General features: G+C 48.8%; 1 protein-coding gene across 1 annotated transcript in view; it reads left to right on the plus strand.

The window, feature by feature from the left end:
* Window positions 1–26,751, plus strand: part of LOC307085189 (neural cell adhesion molecule 2-like) — a gene marked incomplete at both ends in the record, with an annotated part of 200,103 nt that overhangs the window by 62,354 nt on the left and 110,998 nt on the right. The window contains 2 exons of the mRNA XM_079749878.1: window positions 7,740–7,877; window positions 24,259–24,376. Coding sequence (XP_079606004.1) covers window positions 7,740–7,877; window positions 24,259–24,376 — 256 coding nt within the window. The remainder of the gene's footprint in view (window positions 1–7,739; window positions 7,878–24,258; window positions 24,377–26,751) is intronic.

The following is a 26,751-nucleotide window of genomic DNA, read 5'->3' on the forward strand; positions in this document are numbered from 1 at the left end:
AAAACCCGGGACTCAAAATTCCTCCCCTGGTCGCTGTGAATGGTCTCCGGCACTCCAAAACGGCTGAACATGCCTTCCACTAGCGCATCGGCCACCGTCACTGCCTCCTGATCGGGAATAGCGTAAGCTTCGGGCCATTTAGTGAAGTAGTCGACGGCCGAGAGTACATAGCGGTTACCCTTGTCGGAGCGAGGCAGCGGCCCTACTACATCCACCGCCACCCTCTCCATGGGGGCTCCCACTGTATGCTGCGGGGCATGAGAACGACCGGGGGGACCCTTACGTGCTGTACAGGCATTGCAGCGGCGGCAGAAGTCCTCTACGTCCCGCCGACACTGGCCCCAGTAGAAGCTCTGGCGAAGGCGTCTAAGTGTCTTAGTCACCCCAAAGTGCCCCGAACCTGCAGCTCCATGCATGGCCTCCAACACTGCCTCTTGCAGGCCATGGGGGACCACGACCTGCCATCTCTGTTCTCCTGTTGCTGGTTGTGACCACGCCCGCTGTAGTACCCCCTGACACAGCCGCAGAGCCCTGAATTTGGCCCACAGCCCCTTGGTTATTGCTGAGAACCTTGCCACTTCCTCCCATGGTGGCCGCTGCTGAGCCTCCACCCACTGTAGCACAGGTTTAAGGTCGGGGTCCTGCTCCTGTTGCTGCCTCCATTCAGCTGGGTCGACCATCTGCAGCTCGCGGCAGATGAGTTCTTCTACCCGACGCACAGCGGCACAGCCCCCGTTTTCCTCCTGCAGTTCTCTCTCACGAGTCTCTCTCCGCTCGCAATACTGGCACCCCACCGCGGCACACGGGCGACATGACAGGGCATCGGCGTTGGTGTGGCGGGCCCCCGGCCGATGCTCCACGGTGAAGTTGAAAGCCTGGAGCTCTTCTATCCACCTGGCGACCTGTCCCTCTGGCTCTTTGAATGTCATGAGCCACTGGAGAGCCGCGTGGTCTGTCCTCACTCTGAACAGTGGGCCGCACAGATAGTACTTGAAATGCCTGATGGACAGCACTACAGCCAAGAGCTCCCTGCGGGTGACACAGTAGCGCCTTTCAGCCTTGTTGAACGCTCGGCTGAAATATGCCACCACCCGTTCCCCATCGGGGCCAGTCTGGGACAGCACACCACCCACCCCCGAGCCACTAGCGTCCGTATCCAAGAGGAATGGCAAGGAGGGATCAGCTGGGGCAAGAACCGGGGCTTTGCTCAGAGCCCGTTGAAGGCTGGTGAAGGCCTCCTGACACTGCTCGGTCCAGAGAAAGTCGCAGTCTTTTTGTAGCAGCTGAAACAGGGGGGCAGCGGTGCAGGAGAAGCCCCGTACGAACCTCCTGTAGTACGAGGCTAGGCCCAAGAAGCTCTTCAGCTGCTTCTGGTTGGTGGGTGCTGGCCAACCGGTGACAGCCTGCACCTTGTTCCCCAGAGTGCCAATGCCCTCCTCTCCCACCTTGTGACCCAAAAAGGTTACCTCTCGCTGCATGAAGTGGCACTTTTCTGGGTGAAGCTTAAGGCCAGCAGTCCTTATCCTCTCCAGCACTTGACGCAGGGCTCCCAGAGCTGTCTCGAAGGAACTTCCATGAGCCAGGATGTCGTCGAGGTATACCAGGCACTGTTGCCGGGGGACCCCGGCCAGCACCCTGTCCATCAACCTCGCGAAGGTGGCCGGGGCATTACAAAGGCCAAAACTAAGGACCTTGAACTGCCACAGCCCCCGCCCTGTGCAAAACGCTGTTTTGGGTCTTGCCTCCGGGGAGAGGGGAACCTGGTAATAGCCGCTGCAGAGGTCCAAGGAGGAGAACCAAGAGGACCCGGAGACCAGGTCCAGAGACTCGTCTATGCGCGGCAGGGGGTAGGAGTCTTTCCGGGTTATCCCGTTCACCGGCCGGTAGTCCAGACAGAGCCTCCAACCGCTCACCTTCTTGGGGACCATGACAACGGCGGCGGCCCAGGGGCTGTCTGAGGGCTCGATGATGCCTGCCTGCAGTAGGTTACGAACTGCCTCATCGCAAGCCTCTTGACGAGCCAGGGGGAGGCGGCGAGGCCGGCACTTGATGGGGCGTGCGTCCCCCGTGTCGATGTCGTGATGTACTAGGTGAGTCAACCCCACCTCCTCGTCGCTCATGGCAAAGCTGTCTTTGAATTCTAGTAACAGCTGCCACAGCTCCTCCTGCTGTTGAGGGTCCAGGCCGCCACAGTTCTTCCTCCATATATCTCTCACAGCCGATATTTCCCCCTCTCTCTCTGTATTGGTCGAAAGTGACCGGGACGTGGTCGCGTGTACGGTGGACGTGGTCCCTGAAGGGGTGCTGTTGACTCCAGCCTCCACCGTTCCTCTGGGCTGCAGCTGTGAGGCTTTTGTAAGAAGAGGGGGAGAAGGTGAGAGGGGGGGGGTCGCACCTGATGGGGGGGTCGAGGTGAGAGAGGGGCCGACACTCCGAGTGGGAGTGGCAGGAGGGAGGGACGCGGCCGGGGTGATGTTGAGAGCTGCCCCTATTGATTCACCAGCCGGTGTGAAAAGTCTGACAGGGGGTGTGACAAGGGTGTCTATGGGCAACATAGTGACGACTGGTCCCCCTCGGAAACTCACCAGGCCCCTCCCAAAATCCAGGACACATCCTGTAGCTTTTAGAAAGTCCAAACCCAGAATACAGGGTTCCTGAACGGCAGCTATCCATAGCAGGTGACGTACCGCCCACCCCCCTATAGTCACTGAAAACCTGCTTTTTCCTGTCAGGGGAGCTAGTTCCCCGGTGACGGTGCGCAGCCACTTGGCGGTCGGCTCCAACTGGGTCCCCCCAGGCACCACATCAGGTCTCACCAAGGAAACTGTCGCCCCAGAGTCTACTAGAGCCAGACATGGTACACCCTCCACAGTGACTGAAATATAGCACGACTCACCCACCGAGGCACGCCCCACTAAGATGTCAGGTACCAAGCTGGTGTCATCGTCTGCTGTGGAGGCTGGCTGGGAGGTAGGGGAAGGGGGTGGAGTCCGCATATTCCCCTCTACGCGGACCCGGAGCCGTTTCCCTGAGCCGGGCGCTGTTTAGGGCACTCTCTAGCCAAATGCCCTGGCTGTCCACACTCCCAGCAGACTCTGGGCCCTGGCCGCGGCCGTCGTACGGGCTGTAGTGACATAGCTCTGATCAGTTCGGTCATTTCAGCCGCCCAGGCCGGTTTCTCCTCCACTGTGGGGCCCCCGGCTGCCGTCCTCACCGCCAGCGGGCTTTCTTTTACGCTGCTCCCTGCAGCTACTCCCCATACGATCTCCCTCTCTGCAGCCATCTCCAAGGCTGACTGTAAGGTCCGTGGGTGCTGCAGCTGAACCTGAACCCGCAGTTCAGAGGGGAAAAGGGCTCGGATGAACTGGTCACGGGCTAGTTCGCTCTGTACCCCCGGTGGCATGTGTGCGTAAGCCCGCCTGGTCAGACTCTCTATGTCGTTGGCCAGTACACGTAACGGCTCCCCGGTCCTTCTGCATCGATTATTTAGTTCATTACGAAGGAGCTCTGGTTGTAAACATTGTCCAAAACGCCTCTGTAGGGCCCCTACTAAAGCCGTGTAACAGTGTCTGTCTTCGGGGGTGAGCAGTAGGAGACAAGTCAGCGCTTCGTCAGTGAGGCAGAGTGCTAGCTGTAGGGCTTTAGCTTCTGTCGACCACCCCACTGCATGAGCTAACAACTCAAATTGTGCATGAAAAGCCTCCCAGTCTGACCTGCCAGAGTACTTGGGTGTTTTAACGGAGGTAACAGAAGCGGGAAGATGAACGCTGTTTACCTCGCGCTGTTCTCTCTCTCCGGTAGAGAGAGGGTTGTTGCGCCGCGTGAAAGACGGCGTCATGCTCGACTCGTGAGCTATTTCCACCACCGTCTCTCTCCGGCTCTCCTTCGCCTCACGTGCAGCTCTCTCGTACCCGCTGGCGGTTCCCGACCAACCGTAGGCTCCTTCCTCCACGTCTCTCCTCTCCTCCTTCACTCTTGTCCCGCCGAAGTCCTCCATAACGTGCAGCTAGCGAGATGGCTAATCTTCTGCTGTGGCTAGGCTAGCTCCCGACCGGATCCTTAGTTAACGTCCGAAGTCACTTCTGACACCAGTGTGGCGATCAAACCAGAAGCGGAGGCAGGTATCCGGTGTAACAGCCGGTTGGCTTTATTCCACGAACTTTGCAAACTTCACAACAGCTTAACAAGGCACACATGTATCGCTCTACACCCACATTTCACACACTCCTACTCGGAGCTCGCACAGGAAGACACCCACACACACTGCGCAACCTCCCCCAATCACAAGCCCCCATGTTGCTGGACCTAGTATCCCTACTTGTGATTGGACTACAGCGCTGTCACTCACTAGTACACATACCAGGGTCGCTACAATACCTTTTTTTTTTATTGTGAACTCCACCAAATATTGGTTCCTAAGTAAGTTGGTTTCGTTGTTTCCTATGGCATGCCTTTTGTTTCCCTGGGGAGTGGTTTGGCGTTGCACCTGTGTGTCTAGCGTCAGTGAGCGCTGATGCACGGAGCTGGTGAGTTGCGTTTGTGTCTCTCTCCGTTAGATTTTTATGTTAACCCCTTGTTGGTTGCCCTTGAACGGTTGTGGTGGTTCACACTGCTTTGCGACATGCTTTTAGGCATGCGGGAGAAACTCCCTGGTGCGTTGACAATTTTTTAGTCATTGAATTGTTGGAAGGTTGGACTTTTTAACTTTTTAACTCGTGAACTAGCTTGAGCTGGTGTTAGCTTACTACGGGGTTTCCCGGCCGCGTGAGATTCGGCATGGGAGGAAGATCGCTGTATTTCCCGCGTTGATATTACAAATGCAGTTGTGTGATCCAGTATGTGTGGTCAATTGTTTGCTTCCTTTGTTTTGTAGAGTGGAGAGAGATATCCCGGATTGTGTGTGACGCCTGTGTTGTTTTGTCTCCTTTTGAAAGGTATGCCTGTTATGTGTTTTTGTTTATGGTATGTAAAATGAGTGTGAGAGGAAAATGACAATTCTTTATTATATTTTATTTCCTTTATCAATGTATATATTTTATATACTGTCTTTTTATTTAAGATCATTTTATGCTTTGTATACATTTTTATAATTTATCCCCTACATGTATTCATTGAAAGTCACAGGATATATTAAGCTAAGGTGAGTGAGCGCTGATGCACGGAGCTGAGTGGAGAGAGATATCCCGGATTGTGTGTGACGCCTGTGCTGTTTTGTCTCCTTTTGAAAGAATAAACCTCCATTACTCGACTCCTGTGTGTGTGCCTCACTCATCAAAGATACAAGACACAACGCAGAAAGACATCGGTTACATATATTAAAAAAAAAAGAACCTTAAAATTAATGAAAAGCTACATAAAGCACATTATAGGTAACTAATAATCATTAATCAATCAAACAGTGAGGCCTGGTGTAGAATGTCATCCTCTCATGTTGTGGCAAGCTGAAATAAACTGTCCTGAGAGGACGGAGCTCTCTTTTCTCTCTCCCATTAATATTTGTAGTTGGTCTACATGGGAGTTTATAAAATGAGGGTGTTTTTGGCCGAATTTGCTGAAGTATATTTCGCGGATATTTTAGAATTTGGGGCAGTGTAGGAGGAAGTGCTGCTCGGTCTCTACAGCAGCTTCTTCACACTGCTGGCACAGCCGCTCCTCTTTGGGCAGCCATGATTTCCTATGTCGGCCTGTTTCTATGGCCAGGCTGTGAGCGCTCAGTCTGTACTTTGTTAACAGCACTGTGTCTAACATCAGTGACTGTGGTCAGGTAGGGGGCCACAGTGTACTGTCTATTTAGGGCCAGATAACACTGCATTTTGCTCTGTGTGTGTGTTTTAGTGTTCCAATGGGTGAGGTAGGTTTGTTTCTGATGTTTTATAATTTGGTTGAGTCTAATTGATATGTTCTCCGGCTGGTCCTGGGGCAGAGCAGGGGGGGAACCTGTCTGTGGACAGCCTCAGGACCAGCTGAGTGAGGGGACTCCTGTTCATCTCTTGGCTTTGCAGGGCTTTGTACTGGAAGGAGTGGGGGTCACTTTGTTTTAGATGTAGCCAATATTTAATTGATCGTTTTTGGATTTTTAATAGAAGTGGATACTGACCTAATTCAGCTCTGCAGGCGTTGTTAGTGGTTGTCCTGTGTACCTGCAGAATGCTTTTACAAAATTCGGGGTTTGCAATTTCAATTGAATGTTTTTCCCATTGGTCAAAAAGTTGGTTTGTTTGTGGGCCCCACACTTCACTTCCATAGAGCAGGATGGGTTCAATAATTGCTTGAAGTAATTTGAACCAAATTAGAATTGGAATCTGAATGTAAATTTGTCTTTTGATTTCATAAAAAGCCCTGCGTGCTTTCTCTCTCAGTTCATTGACTGCTGGATTGAAACTTCCAGTGGGACTTATTTTCAGGCCTAAATAATTATATTCTAAACAGTTTTCTATTTTATGTGTTCCTATTGTGAAGTGCAATGTGTTTCCCAGACATCTGGGTCTTTTCTGGAATATCATGGTTTTTGTTTTCTTAATGTTAACAGCCAGGGCCCAGGTCTGACAGTAACGGTCTAGTAGGTCTAGACTCTGTTGAAGTCCTTCTTTTGTGGCACTTAACAGGATTAAATCATCTGCGTAAAGCAGGAATTTGATCTCGGGGTTGTGGAGAGTGAGACCAGGCACTGTGGACCGTTCCAGAATGGAGGCCAGCTCATTTATGTTGAACAGTGCAGGTGATAGACAGCAGCCTTGTCTCACTCCCCGCTCCTGAGAAATAAAAACTGTTCGCTTGTGTCCAATCTTGATGCCGCACATGTTGTTTGTGTACGTTGATTTTATTATGTCATATGCTTTACCCCCTACACTGCTTTGAAGAAGTTTGTAAAGTAATCCAATGTGCCAAATTGAGTCGAATGCTTTTTTGAAATCAATGAAACAAGCAAATATTTTGGTTTTGTTTTGGTTGATATATTTGTCTACTAGGGTGTGTAGGGTGTAAATATGATCTAATGTGCGGTGATTTGGTATGAATCCAATTTGACTTTTGCTCAGGACATTGTGTTTCATAAGGAAGTCTATGAGTCTCGAATTAATAATGCTACAGAAAAGCTTCCCCAGGTTACTGTTCACACAAATGCCTCTGTAATTATCAGGGTCAGATATATTTCCATTTTTAAAAATAGGTGTTATGAGACCACGATTCCAGACGTCTGGGAAGTAACCTACACTCAGGATCAAGTTGAATTATTTTAGAATAGCCAATCCGATTTTTTTACTGCTGTGTTTCAACATCTCGTTTAGGATGCCGTCAATTCCGCATGTTTTCTTTGGCTTAAGGTTGTTTAATTTTTCTTCCACTTGTTTTTCAGTGATAAATAGATCTAAAGGGTTCTGGGAGTCTTTGATGGCCAATTCTAATTTGTTTAAGTTTTCTGTAATTTGTAACTCTCTCTCTCTCCCTCCCTCTCCCTCTCTCTTTCCCTCTCTCTCTTTCTCCCTCTCTCTCCCTCCCTCTCTCTCTCTTTCTCCCTCTCTCTCTCCCTCTCTTTCTCCCTCTCTCTCTGTCTCTCTCTTTCTCCCTCTCTCTCTTTGTCTCTCCCTCTCCCTCTCTCTCTCCCTCTCTCCCTCTTTCTCCCTCTCTTTCTCCCTCTCTCTCTTTGTCTCTCTTTCTCCCTCTCCCTCTCTCTCTCTCTTTGTCTCTCTCTCTCTCTCTCCCTCTCCCTCTCCCTCTCTCTCTCTCTCCCCATGTTAAAGGGCGGTTCCAGGTGCTAGCCAATAACAACCTCCAGATCCATCGGGTGACCAACGCCGACGAGGGCGTGTACCGCTGCGAGGCCAGCGTAGAGGCGCGCGGCGAGATCGACTTCGTGGACATCGCCGTGGTCGTCAACGGTGAGTTCAGCCGCATGTGACGGTCAACGGTGTTGCCCGTCGTTAAATTTAGCGACTGGCCTTCTCCGGCGAACTTTTCTAGCGGCTTTTTTCTAGTGACTTTTTCGTGTCTGCCGACTTTTTTCTTGTGTGTTCCCTCATCTCTGCACTGCACACAGCTCTCTCCCTCTTATTTCGTAAACTACCGAGTTCGGCAGTTTGCGAAATGAGACAACACTGCGAGTTACCTCGGGGACGCTTTAATCCAGAGCGATTTACGTCGGTTCATTCACACATTCACACACCGACCACGGAGTCGACCACGCAAGGGCGACAGCCAGTTCATCAGGAGCAGTCAGGGTGAGGTGCCTTGCTCAGTGGCACCTCATCACTCAGCTAGGAGGAGCCGGGGATCGAACTAGCAACCTTCCTTTAGGGAGCAGTTAGGGTGGGGTGCCTTGCTCAGGGACACCTCGACACTCAGCTAGGAGCGGGGATCGGACTAGCGACCTTCCTTGAGGGAGGTGTTAGGGTGAGTTGCCTTGCTCAGGGACACCTCCCCACTCTGCTGCTGATGAACTAGCAACCTTCCAGTTACAAGTAACCTACTGCGCTAAGCCGCACATGCATGATGGTCCGTACATGACCTTGTGCATGCATTTGAAACACCATAACGAATAGGGGTGGGAAAAATAATCGATTCTTCGATGCATCGCGATTCTCTATAGAACAATTCCGTCTCGATGCAGATCAATTAATAATCGGAATTTTAATTTTTTTTTTTTTTCTCTTACATTTGTTCGCCTGCTGCAACATTCTGTTCGCCAGAGAGGGATAATTTCAGCAATTTTAAAATTATTTAATTCATCATCGGTGTGTATTGGCCACGATTGCGATTCAGCCTACTCATAGCATGCACGCAAACTCACAGCCAGACACAAGAACTCCTTTTAATTCAAGAGCAGCTTTTTCTTTAATGACATAGAAAAGAAAGATTAGAAAGAAAAGAAAACTGAACCCTTTTTCTTGCATGCTTCCATATTGTGTTGTAATGCAAGCTGCATTGATTATTACATTGTTCATAGAAAGTCATATTTGTGACAAAAGCTTTTTTCTCTAATAAAATATTAGATGAGTTAATTCTGATCTGATGTCTTTAATGATCATCAAAAAAGTAGGATGTGATTAGCAAACTCTGAGTAGTAAACTCAGATCTATATATATATTTTTTTTTGAAAGTCGCATATGGAAATGTACATACAATTTTTTGTTGCATCTAGATGCATCGATAATCGTTTTAGAATTGAATCGTTGACCTCATAATTGGAATCGAATCGTTGACCTCCTAATCTGAATCAAATCGAATCGTGAGGTGCCAAGAGATTCCCACCCCTACTAACAATACTGGGAACTTGGTTTCTGGTCTAAGCTCTGTGCTGTCTCTCCAAGGAAGCTCTGCTATTGCAAAGTAGAGCTTAGATTACTCTAAGCTCTACTTTTTAGATTAAGGAAAGCCAAACTGCTAAATGTATTTAAAAAAAAAGAGAAATATAGTATGTCATTTCGAGAACATTTATTGTGAAACACTGTAATCATACAACATAATGTTGCAGATAAATAAAATTAGTATTGGGTTTCTTTCCTTTAGTGCAAACCATTCTAAAAGGCACTACACTTAGTTTAAGTCCTTGGTTCTTAAATGCCACCCAAGATGCAGAGAACAGGAAAAACGGGTGTCTTTCTAGATAAGGAACAGACACTGTACTGACAATTAGGGATGGGCATGATTAATTGATGATCGATCATTGATTGTTACGATTTTTGTCGATTATGTGATATTTTTAACCATCAAAAGGAGGTTGACCCAGCCGGAGAGGTGGTTTCGGAGACGTTGCTCAACATGGAGCAAAGAGGAGAAGGAACGTCTTTTGGATATTTGGGTCCGATATCCAAAAGACATTCCGTCTCCTCTTTGCTCCATGTTGAGCCACCACCCGACGGTCCGACAAAAGCAAGTAAAAAGTATGCTGGAAAACATAACTAAGAAATGCCGATGCATTTAACACATTCCGAGTCAGGATGAGGGAGAAGGAGTTGGACCAGTCCGCAGATCAATGTATATCACGCTGGATATCCATGATTGTTTACTTTCACCGGTGCTCCCCCCCCCCCCCCCTTTTTCTTTAACGCTTTACAACGCCCCAGACCTTTTTGTCCAATTATTTAACCCATTCAGACCGGATCACGCATCTGTGCGTGTTTAACAATAACCCATTGGCTGCGCGGAGCAACATTGTATCTGCTAGATACAATGTTGCGCCGCACAGCAGCCGGTACAAATGGGTTAACGTTCTTTGCACACATGCAGGCGATTTATGGGTAGTACACCTTCACAATTACACTAACAAATATGAATACTGTACACTGTATTTGAACTCAAAATAATGACTCTCTTTCCGTAAACACATATGAACATGTGGAAAATCTATACACACATTGAATTAAAGAGATACTTGTTTAATGAGCGTCAACAGACTTATTGCGCCACACACACACACACAAATGTGTCCTCTTTAATTTTCACGTTTCTCCTCACCTACAGTGAGTTCCCCCTGAGAAAGGCGAGAAAGTCTAGCTAGGAGTGAACAAACGCGATATTGTACCTGCGTATGTTATTCTCTTCCAATCTAATCTAAAAGCCTTTAAACAAACTCACGCCGTCAATCCCATGGTCAAAAGAAGAATGGAATTGTTGGGAAAAACGGTCTGTCTAGTTACTGGACCAGATGAAATGAGACGGAGAGGTAATAAAGTCTATCGGCACGAGGACCTTGGATTTATTAAGTAAAGTGGCAACGGTTATACAGAGTCATAAGCGTGAGAAATCGAATATGTCTAAGTCCCTAATCAGCGCTGATGGTTCGTCCGGAGCTTCGCCTCCGTGGAAGGTCTGCTTCGGAAGAAGGTGAAGAGTCTCAGAGTGATACAGTCTTATGCTGTATCTCCTCGTGATGAGGTGTGTGCGTTTGAGATGTGTGTGGTTCTGTGTGTTTTTACTTGACCTTGGTTCCCAGGCACTAGTGTATGCATGTATATCTTCTTGTGTTCCTCCTTACGGGGGAGAGCTTCAGAGCATCACCCGTTGTGGTCCTCCCGTCCTTGAGGATGACTGGTGCATTGTCTGAGTGTCTACCATCTGCCGGGAGGAGATATGGGGCCCTGGCTCTGGCCCTGACCTGACTATATTCTCATGTATGTGTTATGTGTTAAAAGTTGACTATATTATAAGGTGACTGCCATGTGATGTGCTCATTAAGCTAAGGTAGGAGTTAGCTATATTTATAATGTACATGTGATGTGCTCAGCAGGTTATTTTGCCCCAACAGAATGCCACACAAAAACAATTAAGCTAGCTCAATGAGGCGCAGGCAATTATTTTTGTGGAAAGGGAGCGATTGGGTTTGGATAAGGCTGTCAGGTGCCACTGTCTCCTCTGAGGTCCTCTACGGACCAACACAGCACACATTGGAACAGCCTCAACAACTACGTTTTGTATATCCTTGTTCCTTTCGATCATGGGCTCTTCTTAGCCTCCGAGTGTGGAGGTGTCCCTGAGCATGGCAACTCACCATAACTGCTACCGACGAGCCGGCTCTCGCCTTGTGTGGCTGAAACCGCTGTTGGTTTGTGAATGTGTGTATGCATGGGTGAATGTGTGTGTGTATGAATGGGTGAATGTATGTATGAAGGGGTGAATGTGTGTAGGAATGAGTGAGAGGCAATATTGTAAAGCGCTTTGAGTGGCCACTGGTTAGAAAAGTATGAGTTATATGAGTCCAAACTAGTTAACAGTTCATAGAATCTTCCTCTGGTTCTTGTGAAAGTGTTGAGTCAGTGAATAACGATGAGTAGTTTTATTCATTTCAAGAAAGCCTAACTTCAGTCTACAAAAAGCCTTGTTTTGTGTTGATTCTTCTTCAGAAACACACAATAGGATATGAATGATGGCCTGTTTGAAGAAGAGTTGGTAAACTAAGACCCAAATATGAACCATTCACACTTTTAGATGGAAGGGCATCACTGTTTCACTGTTAAGGCTAAGGGTACAAAACCAAATCAACGTATTTAAATTATAAATATTTTTACAGAACGAGAAGGTCAATAAGTTTAAATTCCCTTTATTATTGTGTGGAAGCAGACAAATGCATATTTAAACAAGAAAACTAAATGAAGCTAACTGATTGTACAAGATTACTAGCAGAGATGTTTGAAGTACGTCCTCCCACTGTAGCCCCAGGGCATTATGGGAGATGCAGTTCTATTAAATAGCACGTAACAACACAGTTTCCCTTCACAGCTTAATTTTGCGTCACCAAAAAGTACATTTCTATGCTTAAATGTGTTTGTCTCTCATTTCGGTTTTTGGTATTTCCTTACAACATGAATAATTCATAGCCTAGTGATATGATAGTCAGAAATAATAACCCAGTCTCGAGACTAAAAACACTTCCTGCCTCTTCTACCACGTAAACAAACAGCCAGACCAGCCGGGTTCACCTCCTCTCCAGTGAAGAAGGGCTGCTAAGCAAGCTAGCAAGAGTAACCGTTAGCCCAATGGAACAAGTGGAATAGTTTATAGTGTTTTCTTGTTTATTTTAGTCTTGTAAACACAAAATCCTCACAAAAGAAGCACACTACAGTTCAAAATCTTTAGTGGTTCCAAAATTAATGTTTAAGATTTCATTAAATTTTTTAACTCCACTTGCAAAGAAAGTCTCTTTCTAAACCTCTCGCTGTACTTTTGAAACAACTCGAAATATACGCTCTTCTACTCGTAATATCGATTCACCCTTTCGGATGATTGACAGCTTCCTGGTGAGGTGACTGACTGTTCAGCACTGACCGCTAGGGACATACTTACCCTTTGCTGTGTTGCAATATCTATACTATCCATACTAACTACACTTCGTTTGAGTACGTAGTGTTCAGTTGGCCTTGCAACATATATTAAGACATCAAGGAGACTCGTAGCGACGTGACTGCATGGTATGAACTCCGTTCTTTTAATGCCCGCCTCCCCTCGTTGCCTAGGTTACATGTATACAGAACGTTCCGACGTATTACCGTATTACCTCTAATACTACATCCCCCTTTCTGACTTAAGGATGCTGTCTAAGAAAATGCATAACAAAACAATAAAACTCCTGTTAATAAAACATTAATTATTTCTTTCCCTCCTCTTTAGAGTTAAACTAAACACTTGCATTTCAAGCAAACAGGTTTTTAAACTAAGACTGTTTTATGTTAATCTCATAAACTTTTAACCTTTATGTCAGTCTTACTGGAACTATGAAATCATGTCAAATGTAAACAGTTGCATTTTCAATTTCAACAAATAGATACTCTAACAAACATCAACAACATTTACAACATTTGCACATCACTTTCTCTTTTCTCTTCAGTCATGGACTTAGTCTTTTAGGTACAGTCATAGTCTTTTAGGTACACTGGTGGTACTCTCACTCTGGAAGGGACAGGTCCTTCTTTTACTGGTGTCTGCTGCCCCGAGTCACAAGGATTTGCAGGTGTGACTGGTGTGTTCACCGCAGTGGATGCATCATCCTCAGGTAAGTCGGTGCGTGTTGCTGGTGCAATAGGGGTGGGCGAGAGATGGTACCTGTTTCTTCGCAGCGTGCCCCTAGGTGTCTCCACATTGTAGGATCTTGGAGTGCCTGCATTTGACACCACTGTGCCTCTCTCAAGGATGTCCTTGACCCACCCATGGTCACCTTGTCGGAGGAGTGGCAGGTTTCGAGCTCTGTGACGACGGTCGTAGTTCAGTTTCTGCTTCTGTCTGTATGCTTGTTCAATTATTTTTAGGCTGTTCATGTCTGCCCAGCCCGGGTTAAGCTGAGATGGGATGACAGGGACAGGTGTTCTAATGTTTCTGCCCATGAGGAGCTCTGCTGGACTGTGTCCGTTCGCCAGAGGAGCGGCGCGGTAGGCCATGAGGCCAAGGTAAGGGTCACTGGATTTCTTCAGGATACCTTTGATTGTCCTAACGGCCTGCTCTGCCTCACCGTTGCTTTGTGGGAAGTGGGGGCTGGATGTGGCATGACTGAAACCCCACTCTCGTGCAAACTTTCTGAAGTACTCAGATGCAAATTGTGGCCCATTGTCTGAGCGCACCACATCTGGTATGCCATGACGTGCAAATATGGATTTAAAGTGCTCCACCACCGCCTCAGATGTTGTATAATTGAGTTTGGCTACTTCAAAGAATCTGGAAAAGTAGTCTACAATGACCAGATAGTGCTTATTATTTTCTGTCTGAAATAGATCTGCCCCCACAGTGGACCATGGTCTTGCCGGGAACTCAGTGGGTTGCAGTGTTTCTCTAAAGTTGGTTCTCTCCCGACTGCATACATCACAGTTCTCTATCAGTTGTGTCAGGTCTTTGCTAAGGCCTGGCCACCACACAGATTGCTTGGCCCTCTCTCCGCATTTAGTGAGTCCCAGGTGGCCCTCATGCAGTTTGTTCAGCATCTCTGCTCTAAGTGACACTGGAATTACTATTCTACAGCCGTAAAGTAGCAAACCCTCATTAACTGTTAGCTCACCTGAGAACGGCAGGTAGGGACGGAATGCTGTTTGTATGGAGATTTTATCAGGCCAGTCCTCCTTGCAGTATCTCTTCAGTGTGTGGGATACAGTGTCTTTGTCCTGATGTGTTTCTATTTCTTTAAGTCTTTTGTCTGTAGCTGGCAGGTTTGCCATCACAGTGTCCACGTACAGGCTCACCTCTTCTTCCTGTAAGCCCTCCGCTTTGTTCTCGATTGGTGCTCTGGAGAGCACGTCAGCGCTGGCGATGTCCTTGCCTGGCACATGTGAGATGGTGTAAGAGAACCTCATCAGCCGCATACGTAGACGCTGTATGCGAGGTGGCAGTTCATCCAGACTCTTTGAGCCTAGCAGGGGAACCAAAGGCTTGTGATCTGTCTCTACGTGGAAGTCCTTTCCTATAAGGAACTCTGCAAATCACTCACAGGCTCATGTTGTGGCTAAAGCTTCTTTTTCGATTTGAGCATACCGCTGTTCGGTGTTGCTCAGGGCTCTCGAAGCATATGCCACCGGCTTCCAGCTTTTTCCATTTCGTCGCTGGAGGAGAACAGCACCCATGCCGTATGAAGATGAATCTGCTGAGACAAGTGTGTCTGCATTTGGGTCATACAAGACAAGACCCGGCGGTGTTGTAAGCTCAGCCTTAATCTGTTCAAAGGCTTGCTGCTCTTGTGGACCCCAGGCCCACATGTTTGATTTCCTCAATAGATCTCTGAGAGGGCGCGTTTTCTCCGCCAGGTGAGGCAGGAATTTTCCCAGATGATTGGTCATTCCCAAGAAGCGCCATGGCTTTCACAGCGCCCACCTTGTCAGGGTCTGCACTGACTCCAGTGGCGTTGATAAGTTGTCCCAGGAACTTTATCCTGCTCTTTGAGAAGTCACATTTGTCATTGAGTGTCACCCCTGCCTCCTGCAGATGTGTCAATGTCTTTCTTAGCCTCTCATCATGCTCACTCTGCCTGACACCCCATATGAGCACATCGTCCATCTGACATACGACACCTTCCAGGCCCTCCAGGATACGAGACATGCGTTTTTGGAAGTGCTCTGGAGCGGACGAAATTCCAAAACAGAGACGGTTGTAGCAGTACTGCCAAAATGGTGTTATGAAGGTGGTGAGGAGAGAGGATTCTTCGGATAGCGGAATCTGCCAGAATCCAGCATTGGCATCGAGTTTAGAAAAGATCTTGGCTCCTGCAAGCTGTCCTAAAGTGTGCTCAACAGATGGTAGCGGATGCTTCTCCCTCATCACTGACCTGTTCAGCTCCGTGAGGTCGGTGCAAATCCTGACTCTGCCAGAGCTCTTGGGCACCACAACCATGGGTGCACAACATGCTGTAGGCTCCTCCACCTTCGAAATCACTCCTTGCTGCTCCATGCGAGTGAGCTCTTCTCTCACCTTTGGCATGAGTGGGAGGGATATGCGTCGCGGGGTCGAGAGAGAAAAGGGCTTTGCTCCAGGCTTCAGGACAATGGTGTACTCTCCCTCCATTTTCCCTAGTCCAGAGAAAAGATTTGGAAACTCTCTTTTCACAGTCTCTTTAGTATCCAGGCTTATGTTATTCACACGAGCAACCAGTTGAAGTGTCATGGCGGCTAGTCCACCCAGGAGTGGCGTACGTAGCCCATCAACAACATAAACTTCCTCTTGTGTGCTTTTGTTACCCTTACTTAGAGTAGCTGTAAGTTTTCCATTCACCTTTAATGCTGTCCCTCCTGGTCCATAAAGAGTCTTGAACTGGCCCTGGGTGTACAACTTTGCTGGGATAGCAGTGACATCTGCTCCAGTGTCTATCTTAAACACTGATTTTTGATTGTCCACCCTTACCTCTGTCATCCATGGGCAGGCACCTGTGGACTCCACAGAGCCCAAGGACGCGACGTCCTCATCACTGTATTCCTCATCGCTGTCTTCCTCAGTCACTGCAGCTACATGAACTCCCGGTTTCTTTGTAGCTTGGCAGATTCTAGTATAATGTCCTTTCTTTCGGCACTGGTTACACACAGCCTCTCTAGCTGGACACTGCTGCGGATGATGCCCTCGTGTGTCCCCGCATCTGTTACATTGTGTTTGTCTTTCCAGTGTCTTTTTATGAAATGTCTGCCTATCTCGCTGCATGCTTTGCTTTGAGCCACTGCGCTGCCACGATTGCATACTGTCTAGCTGAGTGCTACTGGTTTCTTCTTTAAAGTTTGTTTTTAGCATTTCGAGTTGCTTCTTTACCTGCTCACTTTGTCGTGCCTTGTTAATTGCCTTCTCCAACGTCAGTTCAGGGTCCATCTGCAACTGTTCTGAAAGGCGTTTATCCCTCAGGCCCACGACTAGACGATCTCTCATCATTTCGTCGTGTAGAGCACCGTATCCGCAGTACTCAGCAAGGCAATGCAGCGCGGTGTGGAAGCTGTCTGCTGACTCGCCGACCTCTTGTTGCCTCTGGTTGAACTTAGCCCGTTCGAATATAATGTTCCTGCGCGTTACGAAATGTGCGTCCAGCTTATTTTTCACGGCACCATAGTCTCCCACCTCTTCTGCGTTTAAATGTAGAGAAACTACAATGTCCTCTGCTTGTTCTCCCATTGTGTAAATCAACGCATTGACCTGATTTTCCTTGTCCTGAGCGTCCATTCCAGACGCGATGCGAAATCTGTAGAATCGTTTTATCCATTTCATCCACTCTTCTGCCTTGAACGAAAACGACTCCGGAGGCTTAACTTGGTACTGAGCTATCGTTGCTCCCGCCGTCAAGCTGCTAACGCTAACTCACTGACTGGCTTATCTAACCTAACTCAGCGAATACCACTACCACTTTGCAGCTCACTGTCTTAACTTCTGACACCATGTTCAGTTGGCCTTGCAACATATATTAAGACATCAAGGAGACTCGTAGCGACGTGACTGCCTGGTATGAACTCCGTTCTTTTAATGCCCCCCTGCCCTTGTTGCCTAGGTTACATGTATACAGAACGTTCCGACGTATTACCGTATTACCTCTAATACTACACGTAGGGTGTTACAATTAAGATTGGGGTGAAAAAAAGTGTACAGAAAGGAGCTGGATGGTGTACTCAAAACGGTCAAGCCGCAGAGTGTGGATCAATGCACGCTTTTCATACTCAACGGCAGCCATCTTAGCTACGTAGCGGAAGATGCGGCGCATTTTCCACATAGCCTGCATTAATGGAGTCATTTTGTAGTTTTTAACACTGAGGTGTGCGTGTCAGGGGCCCATTCGCACCGGTGCGGAGAGCTGCAGGGCTCGCTGAAGCAGGTTGAGTGGTGGCTTGATAAGGGGCCAACCGGTCCCTGTGGAGGGCCACCCTCCTTCCCCGAGGTGGTAGCTGGAACCTGTACACCACCTCCCCCATTCTCTCAAGGACCCTGCATGGCCCGATCCACTCGCTATCGAGCTTCGGGCATCTTCCCTTCTTTCTATGCGGGCTGTAGGTCCAGACCAGCTCCTCAGCCTTCAAGTGCCTGCCACGAGAACGCATACATAGTTCCTTTTCTGCCTCACCCCTGCACTCAGCAGCTGTCCCCTGGCGAAGGAGTGAACCGTCTCCAGGCGGTCCTGGAGTTTCCAGGCATACTCTGGGCTGGGAAGAACAGGGAGAGAATCGGGCGGCCGGCCAAACGCCAGGTCAGCTGGGGTGCAAAGCTCCCTGCCCAACATCAGCAGAGCAGGCGTGCAGGACAGCTGACCTGTATGCCATAAGCACCAGAGGCAGATGAGTGTCCCAGTCCCGCTGATGCTCAGCCGAGACAATGGCCAGCTGCTGCTCCATACAGCGATGAAATCGCTCCACCAAGCCGTCACTCTGTGGGTGCAGGGGGGTAGTACGGGTCTTCTGCATGTCCAGCCTGCTACATAAAGCCGCAAAGACACGGGATTCAAAATTTCTCCCCTGATCACTGTGGATGGACTCCGCTGCCCCAAAACGGCTAATCATCCCCCCGACTAAAGCGTCCGCTATGGTCTCCGCCCCCTGGTCAGGCAGAGCGTATGCCTCCGGCCACTTGGTAAAATAGTCCATGGCCATGAGGACATACTTGTTCCCCCTCTCTGTGCAGGGTAGCGGGCCCACCACATCCACCCTCCATCCTGCAGTGTCGACCTCCCGGAGCTCACAGCAGACTGGGGACACCACCTCCACTGCAGAGCATCCCTCCTCCCTGCTGCACAACTCCTTCTCACGGCTCTCCCTCCTCTCACACTAGCGGCAGCCATCCTGACTGCAGGGGCGTCGGGAGAGAGCCTCTGCATTAGCATGACGTGCCCCTGCCCTGTGCACCACACTGAAGCTGTAGGACTGCAGCTCCTCGACCCACCGTGCGACCTGCCCTTCTGGCTCCTTGAAAGACATGAGCCACTGGAGAGCGGAGTGGTCAGTCCTTACAGTGAAGTGCAGGCCACAGAGGTAATATTTGAAGTGGCGTACAGCTCTAGAGATGGCCAGCAGCTCGCGACGAGTGACGCAGCAGCGGCGTTCAGCTTTGTTAAATGTCCTGCTGTAATACGCCACCACCCGATCCCTTTCCAGCCCCTCCTGTGCCAGCATGGCGCCATTGGCAACGTTACTAGCGTCTGTGTCCAGGATGAAGGGCAGGGCAGGGTCAGGAGGGGAGAGCACCGGGGCTTTGGTGAGAGCTCCCTTGAGTGTCTCGAAGGCAGACTGACAATCCTCTGCCCAAACAAACTCCCTGTCCTTCTGTAGCAGGCGGAGCAGGGGAGCGGCCACACAGGAGAAGCCCCTCACAAAGCGTCTGTAGTAAGACGCCAGTCCGAGGAAGCTTTTCAGCTGTCTGGTGTCAGTGGGAGTGGGCCAGTCCTGGACAGCTTGCACTTTGTCCTCCATGGTGCTAATGCCTTGTCCCCCCACCTTGTGCCCAAGGAAAGTTACCTCTCTCCTCAGGAAATGGCACTTCAAGGATCGGATCAGGATCGAGCTTCAAGCCCGCCGCAGCTACTCTCTCCAGAACCTGACGCAGTGAGGCAAGTGCTGTCTTGAAGGAGCCCCCGTGTGCCAGAATATCATCCAGGTAGACGATACACTGCTGCCGGGGGATGCCGGCAAGCACTCTTCCTTCCTTGTCACTGCGTTAAGAGGCCTGTAGTCGACACAGAATCTCCACTTACCCCCCTTAGGCACCATCACCACGGCTGCTGCCCAGGGACTATCTGAGGGCTCTATGAGGCCCGCCTGCTGCATCTCCTACAGCGCCTGGTCCGCAGCCTCCTGGCGGGCCAAGGGCAGGCGACGCGGGCGCATTCTGATGGGCCTGGCATCCCCAGTGTTGATTTCATGCTGCACAAGGGGGGTCTGACCCACATCGCTCTCATTCAAGGCAAAGCTTTCCTTAAACTCTGCAGTAGTAGCCACAGCTGCTCCTGCTGTTGAGGGTCTAGTCCATCACAGTGCCCCTGACAAATTGCCCGCACAGTAGACATCACAGTCTCCTCACCTGTCTGGGGACGGGGCCCAGGCTCATGGAGTGGGGAGCTGGGGTGGCGAGGGAGTGGTTTGTAGGGGCCGACACATTGACATGAGGGGGTGGGAGGGAGAGGGAAGGGTTCCGGGAGGAGGACTGAGACAATGGACAGGGATCGGGAAGACAGGGTGGTTGGAAGGTCTTTGCAAGGGGGCCGGGGACGTGTGACTGGTCCATCTGAGCTGTTGTCGGTGGGGGCCGGATGTAGGAGGTGTTTGGTCCTTGGAAGCCAATCGCCCCCCTCTCCAGGTCCAGCTGGCAGCCTGGGCGCCGCAGGATGTCCAGCCCTAGGATACAGGGGTCCTGCACAGCTGCCACCCACACTGGAGGACAGTCTTTCCCCCCACGCAGATGGACAACAACCCCTTTCATGGGAGCCCCCTCCCCTGTGACTGTGCGGAGCTGCACAGTTGTAGGTTGGAGTACAGTCCAGCTTGGCAAAATGTCTGGCCTCACCAGGGTCACTGTAGACCCTGTATCGACTAAAGCCAAACAGGCCATCCCCTCAACAGTGACAGGAACATGACAAAAGTCCCCCGCCCAGGTCCGCCCCACCACGACAACAGGCTCCAGGATGCTGTCGTCTGCTTCTGGGGGGGGTGGAGCCCCGCACCCCCGGCTGCGATGATGGGCTCCTCCAGACGATGACGGCGGGGATACGGGGGCAGGGCCTCGCGCCTCCCCAATTACGCGGACCTTGACCCGTTTCCCTGGGCTCTCACACCTTCAGGGCACTCTGACAAGGTGGGCAGGCTGCCCGCAGCCCCAGCAGACCCTCTGCCCTCGACAAGACAGGGAGCGGTGGTCCGCCTGCATAGAGACAGCGCGGACGAGTTCAGTGAGCTCGTCCACCCAGGCTTGCTTCTGTGAGTCCTCACTCTTCTCCCTTGCTGATCTCACCATCGGCTGAGGAGCAGGATGACTGTCGATGGCTCCAGCCCACACCAGCTCCCTCTCTGTGGCCATCTCCAGGGCCTCTTGCAAAGTCTGCGGGTGGGCTAGCTGGGTCTGCATGCGTAGTTCTGTAGGGGAAAGGGCCTGGAGAAACTGATCCCGAGCGAGTTCGCTCTGCACGGCTGGCGGCATGTGGGCGTATGCTCACCGAGACATGCTCTCGACATCGTTGGCCAGGGCCCGCAGCGTCTCCCCCGGCTTCCTGCGCCTATTACAGAGTTCTGAGCGCATTAGCCCCGGCTTAACACACAGTCCAAAATGCCTCCTTAGTGCCCCCACTAGAGCAACATAGTCCCCCCTGTCCTCTGGGCTAAGCAGCAACAAACAAGACAATGCCTCTTCCGCCAGACACATCGCAAGCTGCAGCGCTTTGACCTTCACTGACCATCCGGCAGCATCGGCCAAAAGTTTGAATTGCGCGTGGAAAGCTTCCCAGTCAGCCTTACCTGTGTATCTAGGCACCCTCACCAGAGACTCTGAAGTTACTCCACACGCCCCCTCGCCGTAGTCGTCCATCTCTATCTTCACCCGACAGTCCGCAGGGAGCATTATTGTTGTTGAGAAAAAGTGACAACAAAAACAGAGCAAACGGCGATAGCAACTTCAGCCGACTCACCGAGCAGGACCGAGAAAAAAACTCAAAAAAATACTCAAAAAAGCTTTCACTTCTGACACCAATGTAATGACCTCGCCGGGGACATAACGATGTCCAGTCATAAGTATTTGAAGGAAGTTTTAATGTTACGAACCAGGTTTAATTCACTGCGGGTCTCTCTTCTTATATCCGTCTTACCAAATATATTTTATTACTGTCGTTCTCAACACTCTGATCTCACTAAAATCCTAGCAGCACGAAAAAAAAGTGAGATTAATCGCGAGTTAACCATGACATTAATCGCAATTAAATATTTTAATCACTTGACAGCACTAATATATATATAGAAATATATGTTTATTTAGTTATAATATTATAAGTAGACCATAGCTTTTATTCAATTATTGTTATAACAAGATTTGTATCTGACCATTGACCAGCCTGAATGAAATTCATATTGACGGTATGGCATAATATACCTATTCTCACACCCATCTTGAATTTAATAGACCTTTCTCGTTGCTTCGAGGAAGTCTGGTGGTCTCTGTAGCCTTTATAATAAATAAGTATCCTAAAAACTATCCAACAGGAAAGATGCTCTCAGCGTCTATTAGAGCCGTAGTCGGGTTAATACAGGAGTGAACGGGCTGCTGGAGCACCCGCTCTGAACGTCAAACATCGCCGGGGATGGCATTACATTGTATTGAATTGAACCCTCTCTCTGTCTGCAGACGACGCCGAAGGGTACCTTTCCCTCAGCGACCGACGCTAAAGTGCCCTTGCCAACAGTCGGCATACGTTCTCGGAGTGAGACTGTGTTGTCAATACATACCCTACACACTCATGAGGAGGAATGACCTCTCCCACATAACTTACTGAATTATTTCAAATAACAAAATAATAAAAAAAAAAAAAAGGAGTCACGTTGAATACAAAAGAAATGTGTTAATTACAAGTCTAAACTGTGGGAAATAGAACGATATGGGGGGCGAGAGGGTGCACTGCGCAGCCCTTCTGAAGTTGAAAATAATTGATTGAAAATGCATTGGTTCAATATTGAATTAATTAAATATTGAAATATATATATAGGCCTATATATTTTTAGATTTTTATATAAAATGATTTAGTTATAATATTATAAGTAGACATGTAGGCCTAGCTTTTATTAAATTATCGTTATAACAAGATGATGCTAGAGCGTGCATTGAGCAGCCCGCCCCCCCTTCTGAAGTCAAAAAAAATCTCCCGATTGAAATGCATTGGTTTAATATTGAATTAATTTAATATTAAAATGATATATATATTAATGTACAATTATTTAGTTAGCCTCTAATATTTAGACCATGTAGCTTTTATACAATTATCGTTATATAACAAGATCTTTAGCCTAATTGACCGTTGAAAATCCACTTCCACCAATGTGTAAGTGTGGTTCAGGTATACCAGAAAATATTAAACTATTCATACTATAAAAACGGTGTAAAAAATAAGGTTGTGGGCCGAATTCGTTTAAAATTCAGCCTCTGCTGGCCCACAACTAGATCGTCTCATTTCCTCGTTACACGCCTTAATTGAATTATATTTAAATTATTATGACCATGGAACCTTTATTTTCTTGCCGTTATCATTACATTCTTTCTCGTTATATCGATGTGAATTCTCGAAACACAGTGGAAAAGAGAGAGAGGGAGCCATAGAGAGGGACACTGAATGACTGTAGGCCTCTCCTATATAATGAATATATATATATTGTGGCATCCCGCCCCCCACCTGGAGGGTCCGGGGGCTAGTGGTGCAGGGCGTGTACCGCCGCCATCCACCAGCCGGCGGCAGAGAGCAACACACCACTCACCCCCATCAGCCTGATGAGGGACACCTGGCCGGAGGGAGGACACGTGCGGGCAGACCTCTCAGAAGGGAGCGGAGGACTGACTCCGACACAGAGGGAGAAAGAACGACACGGAGGCGACCACGGAGGCCCCAGGGACTACGAGGCTCGCGGAGACCCTAGCTCAGGATTACCATTCTTGCCTTGATCGAACTCCTGTGAATAAACGCCGACTACAGCTTAAACCCGACTCCAGAGCGTGGTACTTGCTGTGAGACCAGACACTTAGGGAGCGGGTATATATATATGTATATTTTGAGAAACGCTCCAATCCGAAATGCATGGGTTTACATTTTGTTCAGTGGAGCACGGTTATGTTTATTTATTTATTTAATTTCAGTTTTTGAGGAGGTCTGCTTCAAAAATTCAAAAATGGAAATATTGACATATATATATAACTAGAGGGTGCAGTGTACTATCTGCGCACACCCCTTCTAAAGCGTCTCTCTCTTTCTCTCCCTCCCTCCCTCCCTCTCTCTCTCCCTCTCTCTCCTTTCGTTTTGTGGAGCACGTTAATTGTCTGAGAAAAGCGTGTTCTGTGGAGCACGTTCGTTTCAGTTTTTGAGGAGGTCCCTCCTCCCTCCTGTGTTGACCTGTTCTCCCCCTCCTCCCCCTCCTGTGTTGACCTGTTCTCCCCCTCCTCCCCGCTCCTCCCCCCTCCTGTGTTGACCTGTTCTCCCCCTCCTCCCCCCTCCTGTGTTGACCTGTTCTCCCCCTCCTCCGCCCTCCTGTGTTGACCTGTTCTCCCCCTCCTGTGTTGACCTGTTCTCCCCCTCCTCCGCCCTCCTGTGTTGACCTGTTCTCCCCCTCCTCCCCCCTCCTGTGTTGACCTGTCTCCCCTTCCTCCCCCCTCCAGTGCCTCCTGTGTTGTCGGCGCCCCAGCAGATGTTCAACGCCACCGCAGACTACCAGGAGTCGATCACCCTGACCTGCATCACCGCCGGTTCGCCCCGGCCTGTCCTCACCTGGCACAGGTAGAGCCTGACCACACCATTTCCGCGTTGTTGACGGGCGTGATCGTAAGGAAGAATTGTTAATCGTTTTCGTGTTTTTATGTATCCCGCCAAATTTGCGTTGCGTTGCATTTTCTACGAAACACTGGACACCAATGCATGCTATGTTGTGCTTTTTAGCATTAGCATGGCCAAATAGTATAAGTATTAACATTAGCTAATGCTAATGCCATAAATGTGCATAAGCGTTAGCATTAAGGGCTGGTTATGGCTCCACGTTCACGGCACGCAGACGCTACGACACAGTCGTAAGCTTCTATGGTTCTGCATCAGGTTTTAGTGAGCGGACCAATCACAGCCCTTGCTGCTGCGTCGCCTCAACGGAAGATTACAGTTTTTGGGAGGCGCATGTTAAGCCCTTGCGGTGGACGTAAGGAGGGTCCGCAAGGACGTAAGGGGTCCGTAACCGCCTTGCGTTGCATGAATGTGGGACCATAATCAGCCCTTTAGTGTGTGAACAGTCTAATAAGACCTGATGGAGATCACATGTATTTTTCCCCAAAATATGTACACCTAATTTTGTATTTGTATTGTTTGTATTTATTTTGTATTTGTGCAGTTTGTACCTTCCTAAAAACGAGTATTCAATTCAATTCAAATTCAAATTCTAATAACTTTATTTTTCCATTAGGAACTTCAGATGTTGAGGAGCAGCAGGGTGTGTCCGAACCGAACAGTACATACAATAAACAAAAACATGCACGCACACACACACACACACACACCATCAGCCCCGCAGAAAATAAAAATCCTTGCCTAAGCTCAATGAATAAATAGTATTACCTCCATAGTGGAGGAGAAATAAATACAACATTTAAAAGATTCCAGGTATTAAAATGAGAGGATACAGTTCAAAAAGATTCCAGGTATTAAAACGAGAGGATACAGTTCAAAGGGGTTAATACCTGAAAGATTCCAGGTATTAAAACGAGAGGATACAGTTCAAAGAGGGGTTAATACCTGAAAGATTCCAGGTATTAAAACGAGAGCATACAGTTCAAAGAGGGGTTCAACCATTCAAAAGTCTTATGGATGGCAGGAGAAAGCTTGGCAGGGCTGTTTGTCCTTACTGTAGGGGCTCTGTATCTTTGGCCTGAGGGTAAGAGGGAATACTGGCTGTCTAGAGTGTGTGAGATGTCAAGGGTGATTTGTGTTGCTTTTTGCTTAGTCCTTTTGTTGTATATGCCGTGTTCTTGAAGAAAGTAGTCTAAACTGGATCGCTTTTAACTCACTTTATTTGTAAGTATTTCGGTATGGTAACTATGAAGCAAAAGGAGGGGAATTGTATTCAACACGCGCGTGGAGCGACCCACGGCTGACCTATCTTTTAGGTCAGCCGTGGGTAGCAGGAGCTACCGACGTGGCTGCCATGGGTTTCTGATAGTGTTGACTCATTCGCGAACGAATCAGTTCAAATGAACGAATCGTTAAGACGAACGAACTGAACTGGTTCCTCTCTCTCGTTCGCCTCGTTCGTCTCGTTCACCTCGTTCGTCTCGTTCGCCTCGTTCGCCTCGTTCGTCTCGTTCGTCTCGTTCGTTCTCAGACTCGACTCCTCCCAGACCCACTAGTCGCTGACTCGCTGAAGTTGGTTCACTCACTGTGTGAGTGGTGAGGAGGGACCGACTGAGAGACGTCACGACTCACGAGAGCCAGCCAATCGTATGCTGTTCTAGGACTGAGTCAAGGACGCTCTCGTTGAATTTTAGTCAATGAGAGACAGAAATCAACAGGTTTAATGGGGAAAAAACAAATGGGCTTAGTGAGCAAGCTATCTATTATTCACATTGGCCATCTGTTGCATGGACGTATTTAAAGGATGCATTGTACATATTTATAATTCGAAATTCGTCCCAGCCTTTATACCACATTTTTCACAACCTACCAGCTCTCGTTGTGAAGACTACTCACCGCGCCATTCGTTTCAATGGAAATCGCGACAGTATACTTTCAACATAAAGTGTACATATTTATCATTTGAAATTCGTCCCAGCCTTTATACCAGAAACTCTAGAGTCTATAGTGTAGCGACCCTAGAACCCTTATGTGTTGCATTGTATTTCGTTGTCCGTTATGCCAGTTGTTCTCTGTGCATGCATTGGATGTTCTTCTTGTCAATCAGTGTGGGGGGCGAATCATCAGGTCAGCTGGGGGAGGGCCTTGGGAGAACAGGAGGGTGGGGGCTTGCACGTTGAAGGGACCGGGTTGGGGGGTTGCCCGGGTAACCGGTTGTTGTTAGTGTGGCTTTTTGCCGTTGGTTACGGGTTTTCAGTGACATTTTTCACAATTAACCAGCTCTCGTTTTGAAGGCATCGTTAATTTTGGCAGCTAGATGT

This window comes from Pollachius pollachius, assembly GCF_949987615.1.
Source record: "Pollachius pollachius genome assembly, chromosome: 13".
NCBI classification, from domain to species: Eukaryota; Metazoa; Chordata; class Actinopteri; order Gadiformes; family Gadidae; genus Pollachius; species Pollachius pollachius.